At 45.2% G+C, this 18,942-nt stretch overlaps 1 protein-coding gene across 3 annotated transcripts in view; it reads right to left on the bottom strand.

Annotated features, from left to right (window-relative positions):
* Positions 1–644: 644 nt before the first annotated feature.
* The window catches only part of SERPINE2 (serpin family E member 2), a 64,282-nt gene continuing 45,984 nt past the window's right edge, over positions 645–18,942 (bottom strand). For all 3 annotated transcript variants that reach the window (XM_043909871.1, XM_043909872.1, XM_043909870.1), the window contains exons 5-9: positions 9,834–10,032; positions 7,751–7,851; positions 5,543–5,629; positions 2,424–2,507; positions 645–1,272 (exon numbers count right to left, since the gene is read on the bottom strand). In XM_043909871.1, the coding sequence (XP_043765806.1) occupies positions 1,235–1,272; positions 2,424–2,507; positions 5,543–5,629; positions 7,751–7,851; positions 9,834–10,032 (509 nt within the window). In that variant the 3' untranslated portion in view covers positions 645–1,234. The remainder of the gene's footprint in view (positions 1,273–2,423; positions 2,508–5,542; positions 5,630–7,750; positions 7,852–9,833; positions 10,033–18,942) is intronic.

Genomic DNA, 18,942 nt, shown 5'->3' with positions numbered 1-18,942 from the left:
TCCTCCAGGGGATCTTCTCGACCCAGGGATTGAACCCAGGTCTCTTGTTTCTCCTGCGCTGGAACAGACGGAGATTTGGGGAGGTGCTGGCGTCAGGGGTTTTTTTGCTGTTTGCCTAAGTGCAAAGGTTTATTAGAAGAGGTTCCTGCTGCTGCTGCTGCTGCTGCTAAGTCGCTTCAGCCATGTCCGACTCTGTGCGACCCCATAGACGGCAGCCCACCAGGCTCCGCCGTCCCTGGGATTCTGCAGGCAAGAACACTGCAGTGGGTTGCCATTTCCTTCTCCAATGCATGAAAGTGAAAAGTGAAAGTGAAGTCACTCAGTCGTGTCTGACTCTTACGACCCCATGGACTGCAGCCCACCAGGCTCCTCCATCCATGGGATTTTCCAGGCAAGAGTACTGGAATAGGGTGCCATTGCCTTCTTTGAGAAGAGGCTGAGGTATTTTTAAAAGGCTGTTTCTTTTGTTGTATTTTCAAATAGCAGAGAAATAGCTTTTTCTTCTTCTTCTTCTTCTTTTTTTTTTTTTACTACTCATAACACTTTATTTTTACTTTGTACAAAATACAAAAATGCAAATCCAAAGAGTACAGACCAGTAGTGACAGGCACACTGCACAACAGCAAACCTTGTCTAGCAAGACATTAGTTTTTTAAACTTTATTTTAGTGGATACATGCATTATATAAAATAACAACAACAAAAACACACAAAGAGGGTAAAGATTTCACTATTTCTACCCCCAAAGTAATGCAAGATTACTTTTAAGACTTTGGATGAGACCAAAAAAATTTTAAAAGGCCAATAATATTTTTTTCATATAAAAGTAAAAGCTACCATAAAATGTCCTTTTTTCCCCTCCCCCATCACACTGACTAAATTTTTCTGAAAAGCCACACATATAAACAAAACAAAACAAAAATCCTAAACTGGACAGTAAATACTCAAGAGGGTTGTTAACCTAGGTAACCGCTCAGTAGTTTAAAGAATCTTTTAGACATTTTGAAGCCTTTCTATTCATTTCTCAGTACAGTGTTCCACCATCCTGCCCTTTTCCCCCTTAAGACTTCCCAGAACAGAAATGCTGCATCATTGAGTCTCTGAACCTAAGAACTAGTTTTGAAAAAGAAAGTCATGTACAAAAATATTTAACAGAACTAGGAAAGATGTAGGAAAGGAGTCTTTTCTTCATAGCAAAGTAGTCTTTGCTTTGCATGGTTCCTTCCATATATTCTTCAAGGTTTGTTTATCTGCCCCATGAATAAGACAGCACCTAGAGAATTAAAAGGAAAGAATGCATAACTCTAGTCTTTCAGATAAGATGGAAGGTATATCCAAGGGGAGGTTTCTGGGCTGTCCTTAACCCCACTGCTCTTAAGCAATGCTATCCAATGGAACTTTCTGCAGTGATGGGAATGGTCTGCATCTTCACTGTCCAATATGGTAGCCACTGGTCACGTGTGGCTATGGAGCCTTTGAAATGTGGTTTAAGAAACTGAATTTTAAATTACATTTCAATTGTTGTTGTTTAGTCACCAAGTAATGTCCAACTCTTTTGCAACCCCACGGACTGCAGCCTGCCAGGTTCCTCTGTCCGTGGGATTTCCCAGGCAAGAATACTGGAGTGGGTTGCCACTTCCTTCTCCAGGGGATGTTCCCAACCCAGGGATCGAACCCAAGTCTCCTGCATTGGCAGGTGGATTCTTTACCACTGAGTCACCTGGGAAGCCCTTCATTTTAATTAAAGTTAAAAAGCTAAGTCTCACGTGTGGCTAGAGGCTCCTGTTTGGACTGTTTGGCTCAGGAGCACACTAATTATAATGATTAAGATACAGTGAGATAAAAGGATAGGAGGCAGCTTAGGTTATTGATCAAAAGCAGAGTAAAAGCTAGAATATGTTAGTTTCTACTCTGCACCAACATGAAGACAACCTCTTCACAAAGACAGTCTTAATTATTCTTCATAACTGTACTAAGAGTTAGGAATTACTGTTATTCTAATTTTAAAGATGAAGCTAAAAAACAGAGCCAACTTTGAACCCATGACTTGAGGAGCTAAGATTGACTGAACTAACAATTCTCAGGTCATAACAGCAGGGTGTCCTTACAAAGGTTGAAGACATGTAGCTTCCTGAAAAATTTACCTAATTGCATTTATTTAAAAAAAAAAAAAAAGTCAGCAGATGTCAAAAAGCCCCAAAGGACTGCAGAGCTCTTCAGGTGTTAAAAAAAAAAAAAAAACAAAGAGACAAAACCTAAAATCCTATGTTTTAGAGATGCCATCACACTGTGTAAAAACAGTCTGATTCTCCTTTCTCTGCAAAGGACTGTTACATGACTCAAAGTGTTGGCACTTGCTGACACATGGGAGAAGGATTCAAAGCTGCACGATGGAGTGAACAATGGGAGAGGACAATCACTCACCTGTAGGATTATGTCGGATGAAAAACAGAAAAGGTCTGTCTACTATAAACCAGGGAGGCGATGACCTTGCAATCAGAATCGCAGCTGCGGGAAGAAAAGGAAAACCCATTGTACACCCAGCATGAGGCCGCAAAGGCAGCATGTAAGTCAAGGCAGGACATCATTCCCGTCCCAGAGGCTGGCCATGAAACAACAGGCCCCGTGGTCACCACTGACAGCACAGCCCCCATGGGCCAGGCCCTTTCCAATCCACCTCATTTAGTTCACACAAGCCCATCTCCTTTCAAAAACATGCTTACTCCAGGTAGCGCTCTTAGGAGGATGAACTGAAACACACTACAGCTCTTAGAACAATGTGTGTGTATGTGCTCAGTCGCTCAGTTGTGTCTGACTCTGCAACCCCATGGACTGCAGCCCATCAGGCTCCTCTGTCCATGGGATTTCCCAGGCAAGAATACTGGAGTGGGTTGCCATTTCCTCCTCCAGGGGATCTTCCAGACCCAGGGATCGAGCCTGTGTCTCTTGCATCTCCTGCATAGGCAGGTGGGTTCTTTAACAGTGTTTGCTACTTAATAAGCACCCAATGCATAGTCACTGTTACTATTAACTGCATTTCATTCATACCATCTACCTAGCTAAGGCCTGGCCCCTGGTCCTTCTGGCCTATCCAAATCCTTTCCCGGTACCAAGGACCAGCTCACTTCTCATCCATTTTGTCTGTGCCTTCTCCTTTGGGCTCATCATCTAGACTTTCTTCACATTGCCAGTGTAGACTGCTCATCTGGGGCCTACCACCTGACGTTGCTGTTCTGGTGTGGACACTGGAAGCAAACGTATCTATGCTTATGGTCTTAGATACGTTTTCCCTGCCCTGTTTCCCAATGGTAGCTTTGATCTAATAAGCCAGTGATAAGGCCTTGCAGAAGGGCAGAGGCCTGGCATAACTGCCCCATGCTTGCTGCGATGGCCTAGTCGTCTTCCTCAAGCCCCTGGGAAGCTTTAATGACTTGGGCTTGACGTTGTAAGGGAAACAGCTACAGCTATGCTTGGACAAACCCCTCAACCTAGGGTTATTACAATTAAATCAAAAGTCAGCAAGAGATATGGACTGAACTGTATCCCTCAAAATCTGTCTGCTGAATCCCTAGCCCCAAGTGTGACTGTGTTTGCAGACAGGGCCTTTAGGGAATCTTTATTTCATTTTCAAATTTTTAAATTGGATTTTGGCTGTGCTGGGTCTTCGCTGCTGCACGGGTTTTTCTCTAGTTGCGGCACGCAGGCTTCTCGTTGTGGTGGCTTCTATTTTTGGGGAGCACGGGCTCCAGGGCGCAGGGGCCTCAGTGGGTTCGGCTCCCCGGGCTCCAGGGCACAGGCTCAGGAGTTGTGGCGCATGGCCTCAGTGGCTCCACGACACGTGGGATCTTCCCGGATCAGGGATCAAACCTGTGTCTCCTGCGCCGGCAGGCGGATCCTTTACTACTAGAGCCACGAGGGAAGCCCCAGGAAGGCTTTCAGTTTAAATGAGGCCCTGAAGGCAGGGCTCGAATCCAACAGGACTGGTGTCCTTACAGGAAGAGAGGGAGAGGCCAGGGCTGTGAACACAGGAAAAGCTGTGGGGGGCACAGTGAGCGGGTGGCCGCCTGCAAGCCAAGGAGACAGGCCTCGGGAGACACCAGTCTTGACAACACCTTGATACTGGACTTCTGCCTCCAGAAACGAGAAGTACATTTCTGTTGCTTAAGCCGCCTACTCTGGGGCAGCTTGCCATGGCAGTCCTGGCAGACTAACACAGCAAGGCTGGCTTCAAGGGCATGTGACCTGGGCAGTCACAAGACCCCACACTCACAGCGGCCCTACACTTGGTCTAGTGCTTTGTGGATGCTGACTTGAAATTTTTTTTTTTAATATTATTTACTTATTTGACTGTACTGGGTCATAGTTGTGGCATGCAGGATCTTTAGTTGTGGCATGTGGGGTCTAGTTCCCTGATGAGGGATCGAACCCAGGCCCCCTGCACTGGGAGCACAGTCTTAGCCACTGGACCACCAGGGAAGTCCTTGAAATTCTTAGTAAGTTTTGAACAAAAGGCTCCATGTTTTCATTTAGCACAGGGCCCTGCAACTTACATAGGCGATCCTGATAGTACTAATTGGCAACACTGCTCAATAACTTTGGCAAAATTTAGATGTCATTTTCTAGCTCTCTGTTTTAAATGCTATTTTAAGGAAATAAAAATTAAATGCTTATTCTAGAAAGGCAATAAAGGGTCTATTTTGAGTCCAAGTGGTACATTTTAATGACCAGAAATATTTGACCCAGTTACAAGGAAAGCTAAGACAGTCACTTTATGAGTTCACAGAGTTTGGCCAAATCTATTCATCCAATCTCATATGGATAATTAGGGGGTACAAAAACCAACCTAAGACTGTTCTGTTTTCTCCTTCATTATATGAGCCATTGAGGAGAAAGCACATGGGGAAGTTCTAATTATCGAGGAAGGCTATGGAGCAATCCTGCCAGAATTCAACAGTTGCTTGCTAATTCTTCACTTGGTCCTGGATAGACTCGATTGGCTATTTTCCTATTAGTGGTTGCTAGTATTTTGTGTTTCAGTATGAAGATGGGGCTTTTCTGCCAATAAGAAGGCACAATATGCTTGATCTATCTGACAGTGGGGGCGGCAGGTGTCAGTTAACCACCATCCTTAGGTCAAGTCTGAGGGGTCCTGTTTTTATGAAGAAAGATGTATTAGAACACAGCCGTGCCCATTTGCTTGTATAGTCAGTCTATTCTGCTTTCACACTGCAAAGGCAGAGCTGAGAAGTGGAGAGGGAGCCTGTACGATTTTATCAGTTTATGATAAAATCATAAACTATGTCCCATCCCGCTCTTGACAGAAAAGGTCTGCTGACTCCTGTCCTGGAGGAATTTCTACTGAAGTACTTTCTGTCATGGAACAGACCCTGAGCTTCATGGATGCGGATTTTCCCAAATTCACCACTGTCTCCCAAGGGTCAGCCCGCAGCGCCTGGCTAGAAATCGGCTCAGGACACAGTAGCTGGGTTGATGAAGGGACGGGGTGTGCTTGCTCCCGGCCCCGAGACCCAGGGCTTACTCACTTGTTGCTGCTGAAGCTTTGGTTCCATCTTCACTGACTTCGATTTTTGCTTTTTGCAAGATGTGAGAAACATGAAGGTTTTCTGACCCTGTTTCCAGAAAATAAAACAGAAACAGCATTTGCTTGATATGTAGGCCGCTGGGTTGGGTGAGAGAAGTAATCTTGAAGCCAGGACAAGTTTCAGTCCTTAAAAGGGGTTAGGAAAGGGTGGGACGGATCGAGATAGCAGCATGGAAACATATACATTACCATATGTAAAATAGATAGCCAGTATGACACGCGGGGAGCTCAAACTATGACAACGTAGGGGGATGGCATGGGGTGGGAGGGGTTTCCAGAGGGAGGGACATATGTATACCTGTGGCTGATGCATGTTGATGGATGGCAGAAACCAAAACAATATTGTAAAGCAATTATCCTTCAATTAAAAATAAATAAACTAAAACAAAAAACAAAAAAGTGTCAGAAGAAGTGACTTCTGACAGTCCCCGTGATGGAAGGGTGTAGGGTGACTGTCACTGTGGTGAATTTCAGTCTCTGCTAAGGAACTGTGACGTCACTTCACAGCAGGGAGTCCAGGACCCCAAGTGTGTTAATGCCTCGGTCGGTTCAACTCCGATCACTTAAGAATTTTATTAAAAAAAAAATAAAAAGAGGGGAGCTTTAAAAAGGTAATCTAGTTTTCTGGAAGAAGCAAGCCAACAGTATTACTTTTCAATTACAGAATCTCAGATCCAGAAAAAATACGGAACATAAACACAAGGAACCTGTGGCCCAGAGTGTTAAGAAACTGTCTCCCAGTCCCATGGCTCATTGGTGGCAGAGTAAGAGCCGTCTTTTCCTAACAGAAGTCCCTCACTTCAGGGCTGAGTAGTGACCGAGGAGGAGGAGCCAGGCTCAGAACTGCAGCCAGGCCCCTGGGACCTTCTACTGAACACCCTTTCCTTCTCAGCAGATCTCACCATTCCAGCAACACCCACTGGGGTCAGCATCTGAGGAGGATGCAAACAGAAATTACTGTTGACCCTGAGGGGACACAGGTCTGGTGCGAAGGGAGAAAAGTGCTTTTTGGGTCGTCTGCTTTGAAATCGTCTGCACTGGTGCTCGGCTCTCATGACTGATTGTGAATGAGAGACGCGTTTCCAGGGCCCTCATCACCTGCACACGGTTAAACAGAATGTCTCAGAAGACTTTCTGGCAGCTGCTCCTCCCTCGGAACACCTGTGAACACCCTGTCACAGGTATCTAGTATTTAAGCTACAAGGCGGGATCCTGAAGGGGAAAGTGCAGGGTTCACTGGGATGAGGAACCTTGTTCAGGCGAAGATGCTGAGTCAGTAGGTCTGAGTCAGACCCACGATCGTGAATTTCAGACAAGGAGATGCTAATACAGCTGGATAAGGGAAGAGAGTTTGGTTAACATGGGATGAGAGTCTCAGAATATCTATGGAGCTGCAGTTTTACCAGGGGAGTCGCATTAGTCCCCACGACAGGTACCTACGTGTTCACTAACAGGCAACTGAGGTTGGTACTGAACTATTCTCTTATCACTAAAGGGGAAAAGTATGAAATGGAGCACAAATAATGTTTAAGCCTTGTCTGTGGAAGAAGCTGGCTGTGCTATCAATTAAAAAGACAAAGGACCATCCATTGAGATATGACTCTAGGGAAAAAAATTACATGTAACTGGCAAATGAAGGGATATCATACCAGCTGTGTCCTAGATGGTTTGGCAAAGGCAATTAATCAGCCTCCTTTGAATTTATATTTCAGATTAATGGGATTGAGATGCCAAAATCCTATTTGCACATACTGGCATCTGCAGTGGTTTGGTGGAAGTTAAGCCATTTGAGAGCTCAAACATTGTTGATCTTGAAAATTTGAAAATACAGGGGAAAATTGTGCATTTGGAAAAAGAAGAGACTAATATCTAATTAAGAGCCAAATTTTTAGGTAATGGAAACAATACATGAAGTGTTTCTTTAAATGCATGCAGTCACGTAGGTTTCCCATGAAATGTACATAGGAAATGCCTCATGCTGATATAAGTGTGAAGGCTCAGTAGCATCATTTGGCAAGGCATCCAATGAAACACTGAAGAGCTTTATAGCAACACATTCCTAATGTTGACCTTTTCTTTCTGAATAAATCAGAAACTTGGTTTATAACATACTGTTCAAGTCTAAGAGCAAGTTTTAAATTGAACATACTCGTTATTTTTGCAAAATTCGCCTTTGATGGATCAAACATATCGGTGATGCCAAGGACTTTCAGCGGCTCCTTCAAATCTGTTTGAGCTACAGCTGTGAACCTAGCACAAAAGCAGAAAACAGAGGAAAAATCATTATAAATGATACAAAAGGATATAATCCATGCCAGTGGAAAAAAATGTTTACAGACATGTTTGTAAATGTATACTCTGAACAGTCATATCTTAAATTTTAATCCCAAGATTTAAGTACCAGGTAAGTAGAGAACAACCCATCTCTCAAACATGCACATGGCAAAACGGAACAGTAACAGCAAGTAGGGGGGTCCTCACCCTCATGGGCAATAGGCTCCCCATTCCAGCCCAAGGAAGAGCTATGGAAGTACTTTCTCTTATGCTGAATGGGGAGATGCAGGGTTGCAATAGGAAATAATCTCCGTATTCTCTTACAAGTTAATTGCTAAAGGGATGTTGCCTTTAAGCTTAAATTATACCTACTGGCCCATCTCTGGGAACCCTGCCTCCCAGGTATCAGCATTAAGCTAACAGACTTTTGTTTAGCTCATAAGAAATAGGCCAGGCCCACCTGTGAATGATTGCAGGGAGGAAGAAATTGACACATCCCCTCCGGAGACTGATGGAAACCAGGAAATGTTCCACTTTACTCCCTCCCCTTTCAGTATAAAAGAAGCCTGAATTCTAATTCAGGCAAGATGGTTCTTTGGGACACCGGTCCACCATCTTCACAGTCTGCTGACTCTCTGAATAAAGTCGCTATTCCTTGCCCCAGCAACTCATCTCTCTCTCTCTTCCCTTTCTTTTAGAATATTTATTTATTTGGCTGCTCCAGGTCTTAGCCGCGGCACTCGGGATCTTTGATCTTTGTTGTGGCATGTGGGATCTTTAGTTGTGGAATGTGGGACCTAGTTCCCTGACTGGGGATTGAACCCAGGCCCCTTGCATTGGGAGCAGGAAGTCTTAGCTACTGGACCACCAGGGAAGTCCTAGCAACTCATCTCTTTATTGGTTGCTCAATGAGCAGTAGACTTGGTAACAGGGTATTGACAAGTGTTCAGTATTCTACAGTCTATCCCCGTATCCAACCACAGAACCACCATCGTTATTGGGATTGTGGATGGTCAAAGGGAGGAGATACATTCCTGCTAGTTACGTGTTTGCATTCTGGAAGCATTTTATCATTAAAACTGGGGCATTAGGAATGACATTCCTTTGCGTATGATATGGATTTGTTGGATACTTGGACTATCTGGCGTTATAGCTATATATGTAAATGTCAGTTATTAAATCTGTCATCAGAAGATGTGTTTACCAGATTTTATCACATCCTGTGGGAGAGCAGCAAGGGTAAGTGAGCAGACTCATCACAGATGGGCTATAATGGTAATTTACCATTACAATGATAATTTATGTACATCACCAGCCTATTCATTTACGGCAAGCACTGCCTTATGTGAAGGCTTATTTTACAACAAAAAACTCTTGGGAGGATTATTATAATACTTATGATGAATATATGCCTCTGATTGCTTAACTCAGTGACTAGAGAATTAAAAGCTATCAGAACTGGAAGGTATGAGTGTGTGTGTGCTCGATCGTATCCAACTCTTTGCAACCCCATGGATGTAGCCTGCCAGGTTCCTCTGTCCATGGGATTTCTCAGGCAAGAATACTGGAGCGGGTTGCCATGTCCTATGCCAGGGGGTTTTCCCGACCCAGAGATCAAACCTGCACTGGCAGGCGAATTCTTGACCACTGAGCCACCAGAGAAGCCCCCTTTGAACGGTGAGCATTACGAAAACCCCTTGTAGTGCCACCGCAGCTTGTGGTCTGGTGGAGGGCCTGGTGACCAGGCTGTTTTCTCTCCGTCCCCATCGTCATTATCCTGCCACGGAATAGGCACGCGGATTGAAAACCAACTTCTACAAAAGCACAGCTTTGTATTCCCACCATGCAATTTCTGCACAATTAAGTGGGGCTCGTGTTGCGCCAGCCTTCGGTTGTCCGGTACGGGACACAGTCACTCCCAGGGCTGTGTTTCCTCTTTTAGGGACGGGGCTACTTACTTGGGCAGGATGACCTGCACGCGCTTGGGCACCATAGTGCTCACCCAGCTATCGATGGTCTTGGTGCTGATGTGAGGGACGATGGCGGACAGCGGGACGGAGCTCTCTGTCGGCAGCGCAATCAGCATGCTGATGCTTTCGCCGTGGTAGGGCAGCTCAATGAAGTTGTACCATAAGCCACTGGGGGTGCTTGTCGACCCTAAAGAAATCAGAGGCAGGTTCAGGGCACCCTTGGTGACGTCCAGGAGGGACACGAGCGGTTGCTGATGGCCAGGGTAGCTTTTATTTATTTCATTGTGTTGACTTTGGGGCACATACTTTTATTGTTCTCCATTTTTTATATGCCCATTTCCCAAACATGTTTATTCACCTTTTGAATCTTTCAGATCCTCGGGGCCGACCACATACTGTGTGAGTTAGTCGCCCAGTCACATCCAACTCTTTGTGATGCCATGGACTGTAGCCCACCAGGCTCCTCTGCCCATGGGATTATCCTAGGCAAGGATACTGCAGTGGGTTTCCATTTCCATCTCCAGGGAATTTTCCTCACCGCACCCCCCACCCCCCCAGGCATCAAACCTGCGTCTCTTACGTCTCCTGCATTGGCAGGTGGGTTTTTTACTGTCTGAGCCTCCAGGGAACCCCCCACCACACACCACACAGTAGGCATCAACAAGCACTTCATTTTCAAAGGATGGCCATTCATGCATCCATTCTCCTTTTAACAGTAAGAAGATGACTGATATTCAGGCCCCATATGTATTTTTTTAAAAGATGAGAAACAGCTCATTTTCAAAATCAAGATAACATTCAGGCGAGTGTGTCAGGTGGTTTGGTCCTAACTGCTTCGCCTTTTATTTCGTTTTTTGTATTATAAGATATCTAGAAGACAAATAAATGCCCAGCCACATTCATCTACACATTACTCACTGCTTTCCCCCTTCATTTTCTGTTTCTATGAAAGCTTCCAAAAACAGCTTTCTTAGAAAGTCAAAGATAAGGGCAATTATTTCTTCCTTCCCTGGTAAAGAATTCTTTAGTCTAGACATGTCTAGAATGCCTTTGGCCACACTAAATCTAAGTAGAATTAAACCAGATCACAAGGCATGTAGAATACAGTGCTTTGTAAGAAGCTGACCTTTATCAGATGGATGAAGGGGTGAATGTGAGCTGCCTAAGCATGATTCTTTTGGTGGAGCCTCCGTGTGTGTGAAGAAAAGTTGGGGGTGGGTAGCTTCCCCTGTTTAGGGTCCGCTCTGTGCCAGGCCCACACCAACCATGCCAACACATTTAGGATCTACAGCACCCCACAAAGTAGATTTAAGCCGTCCTATTTCACAGCTGTGAAAGTGAAAGTGTTAGGCACCCAGTCGTGTCTGACTTTGCAACCCCATGGACTGCAGCCAGCCAGGCCCCTCTGCCCACGGGATTCTCCAGGTAAGAATACTGGAGTGGGCTGCCATTCCCTTCTCCAGGCGATCTTCCCAACTAAAAGGTCGAACCTGGGTCTCCTGCGTTGCAGGCGGATTCTTTACTGTCTGAATCACCAGGAAGAATTTTACAGTTGGGGAGGCTACAATCAGAGACACTAACTAACCTGTCAAGAAGAGACACGAGGCTGAGAAGTGGAGCAGAGCTCCTTATTGACTCAGTACATCTAAACCCAAAGGTGCTCCTCCTTCACTCCCAGACCCCCTACTCACACCTCATCCATTCCGGTAACTACCATCAGGGCTTTCTGATAGTTCATGGTACCCGTGCTTACTAACAAAGACCCAAGAATGATTTAAACCAGCACTTCTCACAAAGTCGTCTAGAGAACACACAGCCTGCAAGCCACCTGGTAGACAAAATGAATTCCACATCCCAGGAAGCACCGGATTCTTCTTGCACATTCATAATACACAACAGTCTGAGCAAAAGGCTCTGAGAGGTCCCGAAGAAAACTGTTCAACTCTAGTTATTCCCAGGTTTCCCAAATTAATTTGACCTTAGAATCCTTTTATCCCACGTGAAGGGGCTTCCCTAGTGGCTTGGTGATAAAGATTCCACCTACCAATGCAGGAGACAATTTCTGGGTTCAATTCCTGGGTCTGGAAGACTCTGGAGAATGAAATGGCTGCCCACTCCAGTATCCTTGCCTGGAGAACCCCATGGACAGAGGAGCCTGGTGGGCTATAGTCCGTGGGGTCACAAAGAGTTGGACAGGACTTAGTGACTACATAACAACAATAATCCCCTGTGCAGCATTCAAAACATTTAGCAACTAAGCAGTACAACTGAGGATCGCCCATCAGAGTAAGCCACAAGTGCAGTCATGGCGGGTGTTGGGGAGAAGCCCAGGGTGCGGGTGTGGGGCCCAGAGGGGCCGTGAGCATCCCAGGAAAAGAGCCTTCCCCAGGGCATGCCTGAGCATCCCAAGAAACCTTCACACGAGCCATGCAGTGGGAGAGCTGTTAGAGTTAACTACGTGAATGGAAAATCAGCATTTCTGGATCATGTGGAATTCTGAAATGTTTTCTTGAACACTTCCAGCTTTAGAAGAAGACCTCGGTGATCCTGGTGAGGTTCCTTAACCTCTGTGTGCCTCCTGGTTTGGAGAACAGAGAGATCAGGCATACAAAAAGTGTGGAGAAATGTATAGCCAACAAGGTCCTACTGTAATAGCACAGGGCACTCTGCTCAATGTTAAGTGGCAGCCTGGAGGGGGGACTTGAGGGACAGCAGATACACGTGTATGTGTGGCTGAGTCCCTCCGCTGCCCACCTAAAACTATCACAACATTGTCAATCAGCTATACTCTAACATACAATAAAAAGTTAAAAAGTGTGTAGCCCACAAGATTATTGTGAGGATGAAGTGAGAAGCCATATACAAGGTACTCAGCGGGGTTTCCCTGGTGGCTTAGTGGTAAAGAACCCACCCACCTGCCAACGCAGGAGATGTGGGTCTGATCTCTGGCTTGGGAAGATCCCCTGGAGGAGGAAATGGCAACTCACTCCAGTATCCTTGCCTGGGAAAAATCCCACGGACAGAGGAGCCTGGTGGGCTATACAGTCCTTGGGGTCGCAGAGTCGGACACAATTTAGCAACTAAACAACAAGGTTCCCAGCAGGGCCCAGCCACAGTGGGTGCCCAGTGAACGCTGGCCCCCTCTTCCATCATTCAGCGGACAAAACATTTAAGAATGAGAGAAAAGAGAAAGTGAGTTTCTCTCATGATCTTCACTTGACTGTTCTTTGGGGATGACCTTTGCTAACCACTGCATCTGAGACAAGGAACTTCAGTAAGCCCTTTCTCCAGATAGGGGTTGGGAGGGAGGTCCCAGGCAGATTCCTTATATGAGCCACCAGGAATATGACAAAATGGTGAAGCTCTTAGAATACATGACTCTACAGGAGGACACAACAGGATCTCCTTGAGGAAGAAACATGTGAGCAATCCGTGGGTCACCTGGTGTTTCCTCTTCCCATCACACGCCTCTGCCTGTGGGGCTGCCCAGGACACACATGGACCTCTCTCTCACCCAGGTTCTGTCTCAGACTGCCTGAGAATCCAAGATGAGATGCTGTGTCTTTCCCTTGCATCATAAAATGGTCTCAGCAGAAACTGAAAATGATGGGAAAGAGAGAGAGAAAAAAAAAAACACCCACTTCCTAATAAACCTTTTAATTTTCAAAGAAAACATTAGGTTCCTATGCTGGTAGAGCTCACTTCTGGAAACTGTGAAATGTGGGAAGTTGCTAATAAAGGACTGCTCCGTGGCATGAAATAGGACCTGGAGGCGTTCATTAACCACTTCTAGAAGTGTTTACTGTTCTGGTGAGAATCAGGGTCGTGAAAAATGAACTTATGAGCTGGAGTGTGTTCCAGGTGGGGCGAGAGCTGCTACTTCTACCAGGGAATCCAGCCTCGAGGGGACACATCGTTAACTTATCAGTAAGGTGAATAACAGCTAATCAATTTGCATCTAGTCGCTCACATCTGCCCGATGGTCCATTTCTCCCCAGCCCCACTTCTCATCACAGGAGCAGATGACAAATGTCGGCTGGGATGATTCCATACACAGCCCCCTTCCACACTTATCTTTACTTGTGGAAGTGAAAGTGAAACTGTTAGTTGCTCTGTCATGTCCGACTCTTTTCCACCCCAGGGACTGTAGCCCACCAGGCTCCTTTGTTCACAGAAATCTCCAGGAAATAACCCTGGAGTGGGTAGCCATTCCCTTCTTGGATCTTCCTAACCCAGGGATCAAACCCAGGTCTCCTGCACTGCAGGCAGATTCTTTATCGTCTGAGCCACCAGGGTAAAAAAACACTTTTTCTCTCCGTCCACCCAATCATGGAAGTAGCATGGTTTTACAGAGGGCAAAGGTTAAAGACACAATTATCTGGAGTCAGAGGACCTGGATTCAAACCCTGGCTCCAACACACTAGCTCTGGGATTTGGGCAAGTTCCTGAACTCCAAGTCTTAGTTTCTCTATCTGTAATGGGATGATAGTATCCACCTTACAGAGCTGTTGTGAAAACCGAATGAGATATCTCACGCCTGGAGCTCAGCCCAGTGGCTGCACAGAGCAAAAAGCCTTCATCTATGGGTATGGGCAGCTTTGTAAGATACTTTACTTCCGGAGTGTCAGAATCGATCCCTCGGGAGAAACCACACCTGCTTCAGTGGGGCACAGCTCCTGAGTGGAATGAACCAGGCGAGGAAGTGGCATCTGGGGATTTTGTGTCAAAGCAGGGAGCCTGTTGCCATCCCAGACCTCTTTCTGCCCCAGGCCCTCCATCCTTTAACATCTGGGAAGCAGACTGAGTGTTCTCCAACGAGGAGAACTCCTGGAGTGTATAGAGATGTGAATGGATCAGCCCCATTCATTCTAAAGAGAAGGGAAAGGGTAAAAGAGGGAAACTCAGTTTTTTCTCTTAGATGAATGAAAGTGAAAATGTCAGCTGCTCGGTCGTGTCTGACTCTTTGTGACCCCATGGACTGTAGTCCGCCAGGCTCCTCTGTCCATGGGATTCACCAGGCAAGAATACTGGAGCAGGTTGCCAATTCCTTCTCTAGGGCATCTTTCCAACCCAGGGATCAAACCCGCATCTCCTGTATTCCCTACATTGCAGGCAGATTTTTTACCGATGAGCCACTAGAGGAGCCCTCTTAGATGAATGGTGATCCACAAAATCTTTTAATGAACAGGCAAAGAATCAAACATTGAAAATACAGAGAAGATTTAGAACTTTCTGTAGGGGGTGCTTTGGGGATGGTCTGGTTTTTCTGGAAACCCCTGTAAAGTCCTCCAATTCCTACTTTAAGGCCTATAATGGAGGAGATAACCAGGGTTCTTAAGTGTTAAGAACCCTTCTCAGCCTGTAAAAAAATATTCAGTATCAGGAAAGCTTTGTATACAAAAGTCCGTCTAATTACTTCTACTACAAGCAACTTTGTGGATTTCAGACTTCTTAAGGAACTGTTGAGGCTATTCTTAAGTAGAAATCGAAATATATATTTGAGAAAAAGAAGCACACGTTGATCCACTGTACATAGTAGTCTACAATCAGGCTGCAATGGAAAGGGAGTCTGGGGAGAGTTGATGGAGAAGGAGATGTGGTTGAGTACTGGTGCCATTTGGTGGGCGAGGGAACACTGCGGAGAGAACCAGATGGTGAGGGCAATAGTGTGTCTACCTGCGGGACCAGAACTTGGTAGACAACTCAGGAGAGATGTAATATGGACACACAGGTGTGAGCTGTATGCTCAGAGGAGAGTGGAAACTGGAAACATACTCTATATTCACAGAACACACGCGCACATATACATATACATGTATGTCTGGATTCTTCTGTGGTCTTTTTCAAAACAAGCAAGTCTCTTAAGTCTAAACTCATAGCAATAAAAATAAAAAATCTGTTAAAAACTTTGACTCAGCAATTCCTATCCAAGGAAATTACCTTTATTGATTTATTCATTTGGCCATGCTGCGTGGTTTGCGGGATCTTAGTTCCCTGACCCAGGGCCCTGGCAGTGGAAGCGCAGCATCCTAACCACTGAACCAACAGGGAATTCCCAAGGAAATTATCTCCAGCAGTTCCAACACAAACATCTAAAGATTCATGTACAAGAATGCTCATTCTAGTGTTGTTACAGGAAAAAAGTAAATGGCCATTCAGAGGATACTATGATACGTGGAATGCTATGTAGCTGATAAAAGGATCAAGTAGATACAAAGAAGTGACATAAAGTTTTCTAAGGGAGATTGTCTAATAAAACAGATTACAGAATAGAAATTATAGTGTAATCTCATGTATGCAAAAAGTTGCACAGACATATTTTATATATCCACAGAAAAGGTCTCAAATGATACACCAAGCACTTAATAGGAGTTTTTATACTGGAAAGGGGATTATAGGAGAATATTTTCTTTCTGCCTTATATACTGTTACGTTTGAAGATTTTGCAATGAGTGTGAAATATACTTCCACTAATTTTAAGGCTTTTTTTTTTTAATGGAAAAGTTTCTGCCCTCAAAGTGCTTACAGCTTATGGAACTTAAGTCAGAAGGGTTTTCCCCTCCTATTTCCATCCTCTCCCTTACTGTTTTACTAAGTGAATCCTCTCAGAGACCTTGACATACCACAAAGTCAGGAAGGCTGATAAATGGGTAAATGGAATAGCAATGTTCCAGCAAAGTGACCAAGGATGGCTCAGCTAGGCTGAGGCCCATGAGAGGCTAGGCAGCGGGCACCAGAGGCCGTGTAAGTGACCAGCTGCCAGGACCGCCTGCCTCCCAGCCCTGGCTGGTCATGTGGGTCAGACAGTGATGAGACAGGCAGAAAATGGGTGACCTGCTGGGTGGTCTACTGTCATGAAAACAAATGCCTGCCTGCGGCCACCATGGACTGCTGGGCTTTCTTCACAAGACAAACTGGCCCCCTCTTTCCATGAAAAACTGCCTTGCCAGCCAAAGGGGGAAACCTGGGAACAGACAATACCACTGGACTCTACTGTATGGTCCATGGAAGGCCCTGGGTTCCAATCCCAGGTGCAGAAAGTGCGGCAGGAAGGACAGCCCCGGGCCACTTGCAGTGTTGACTTGGGAGGGAACAGGACCAATGGGACTTTCATGGTCTACTTTGAAATCAGTACAGGTGAGTCAGGGTCCAACGGCGAACAGGCAGGACACCAAACTGGGGCAATTAAAGTGGAGTTTCATGGAGGGACCACTTACAAAGCAAGGGCAGAATACAGAGGAGTCATAGGATGGTACCCTGGGTCACAAACATAAGCGCCATTACCAGCCTTAGGCGGGGAGGGCCGAGGGGAGGGGGTGGTGGCCGAGACAAAGGGCCCTTGGGCAGGTCCTGACAGTGGGGGACCTTGCGTGGAGGGATGAGGCGGCCCTGGTGACGCAGGGAGAGCGCTGGGGTGCCAACGCCTGACTCCACCACCTGCTGGGTCACCCCATCAGCCAACCAACAGGAAGCCCAGGGGCAAGGAAACCCACTGATGCAGCCTCCTGGGGGCTCAGAAGGGAGGGGAGGAGCGAGAACATGAGTCAGAGAAGGCGGGGAAGAGACCCTCCACACCATGGACCATAAGAATGTATTTGTCTCACTTTCTGTAAAGCGCACACATACTCTTATTAATTGAGAAGCCACCTAGAGATAAAACTCCCAGGAAACACCCTATATGTTGAAGAAATTCTGACAAATACAAACATTTTCATCTTCATGGGTATGTCTACAGAAGCCTTGCATTTCAATCCTTCCTGACTTATTCATTATTTTTCAGCAATAGAAATATACAGTGAGGCCCTCTCCAATTTGGTTTATTAGAATGTACAAAGACTGATCTAAAACAAAATAGCTTTTCTTCAGATAGAAGCTAGAGGCAATGCTAGTGTTCCAAAGATGTAGGCAACGTAACCTGAAAGTGATTTATAGACAAAATCAGTCTTCTATTTTTAAAATTTTATTTATTTGCTCTTTTTTTTTTTTGGCCATGCTGTGTGGCTTGTGGGATCTTAGTTCTCTGACCAAGGATTGAACCCATGAGAGTGTGGAGACCTAACCACTGGGCTGCCAGGGAACTCCCAAGAGACGTTTATTCTCCTCAGTTTCTTCGCATGACACCTTTCTGTAGGACTTTTAAATACATATTATCTTTAAAAAAAATGTACTGAGTAAGTGACAAAACACCACCTGGAAGCTTAATAAATGACAAGGGGGAAGAAAAGTGACTTTGGTTATTGCATCCCTCCCATGAGTCATTCCTTAATTTAAAGAATTAGGCAGCTAGAGATATGAAGAGAAGAGCCTGATCTAATATATACTGTACATGCAAATGGAGTGCTTGGGACCCACATGTCCACATAAAGGTTAACTTATAAATGAAAAGGAAGTGTAACTGGACCATGAGTATTTCAATGAAAGCAGGTTTATAAAATAATCACCAGCCTTAGTTCTCTGTGGTAATGAGGCAGAAATGGGTCATTTTCTCTCCCTTGACTATAAAACTGACATATGCTCATTTAAAAAATTTTCAAACTCAAGGAAAAAATAATCACTTGAAATACTACCACTTAACATTTTACTGAACATCCTCCAAGACATGACTGTATGAATATATAGAAAGTATTTTACATAAACGAGATGAAACAGCATCTGCTGCTCTGTAACTTGTTTTCTGAAATCAACCACATATTATATAACTTTCTACTTATATAAATCTAATTGTCATGTGTGTTCCACTACGTGTACCTATATAGCTTCTATTTGTTGCCGGTGTGTAATTATCCTCAGATTATAAACTCCTTGGTGTGAAACTGTTGGAGCACAGCTTCTAGAAAGTCAGTCAGACCACAGCCCTCCCACCCCCACAAGGATGCCCCCCAAGGGCATCCACGTGCCCCACACCACAGCCATGACTGGGCTGGCCTTGTCAGTCTCTGCAATTTTTGCTAATCTGATCAGTGGAAAAGAAATCTAATTTTTACTTTCAGTTTTAATTTGGTAATATAAGATTGCTAATGATGAGTTGACAATGCATGCATATGTTTACTGTCCATTTATACTTCTTATGTCCTAAATTGCCCTTTTATCTTTAAAT

The sequence above is a fragment of the Cervus elaphus genome, chromosome 8 (assembly GCF_910594005.1).
Source record: "Cervus elaphus chromosome 8, mCerEla1.1, whole genome shotgun sequence".
NCBI classification, from domain to species: Eukaryota; Metazoa; Chordata; class Mammalia; order Artiodactyla; family Cervidae; genus Cervus; species Cervus elaphus.
Note: the sequence above shows the minus strand (reverse complement) of the source record. Positions and strands in the feature narration are given on the sequence as shown.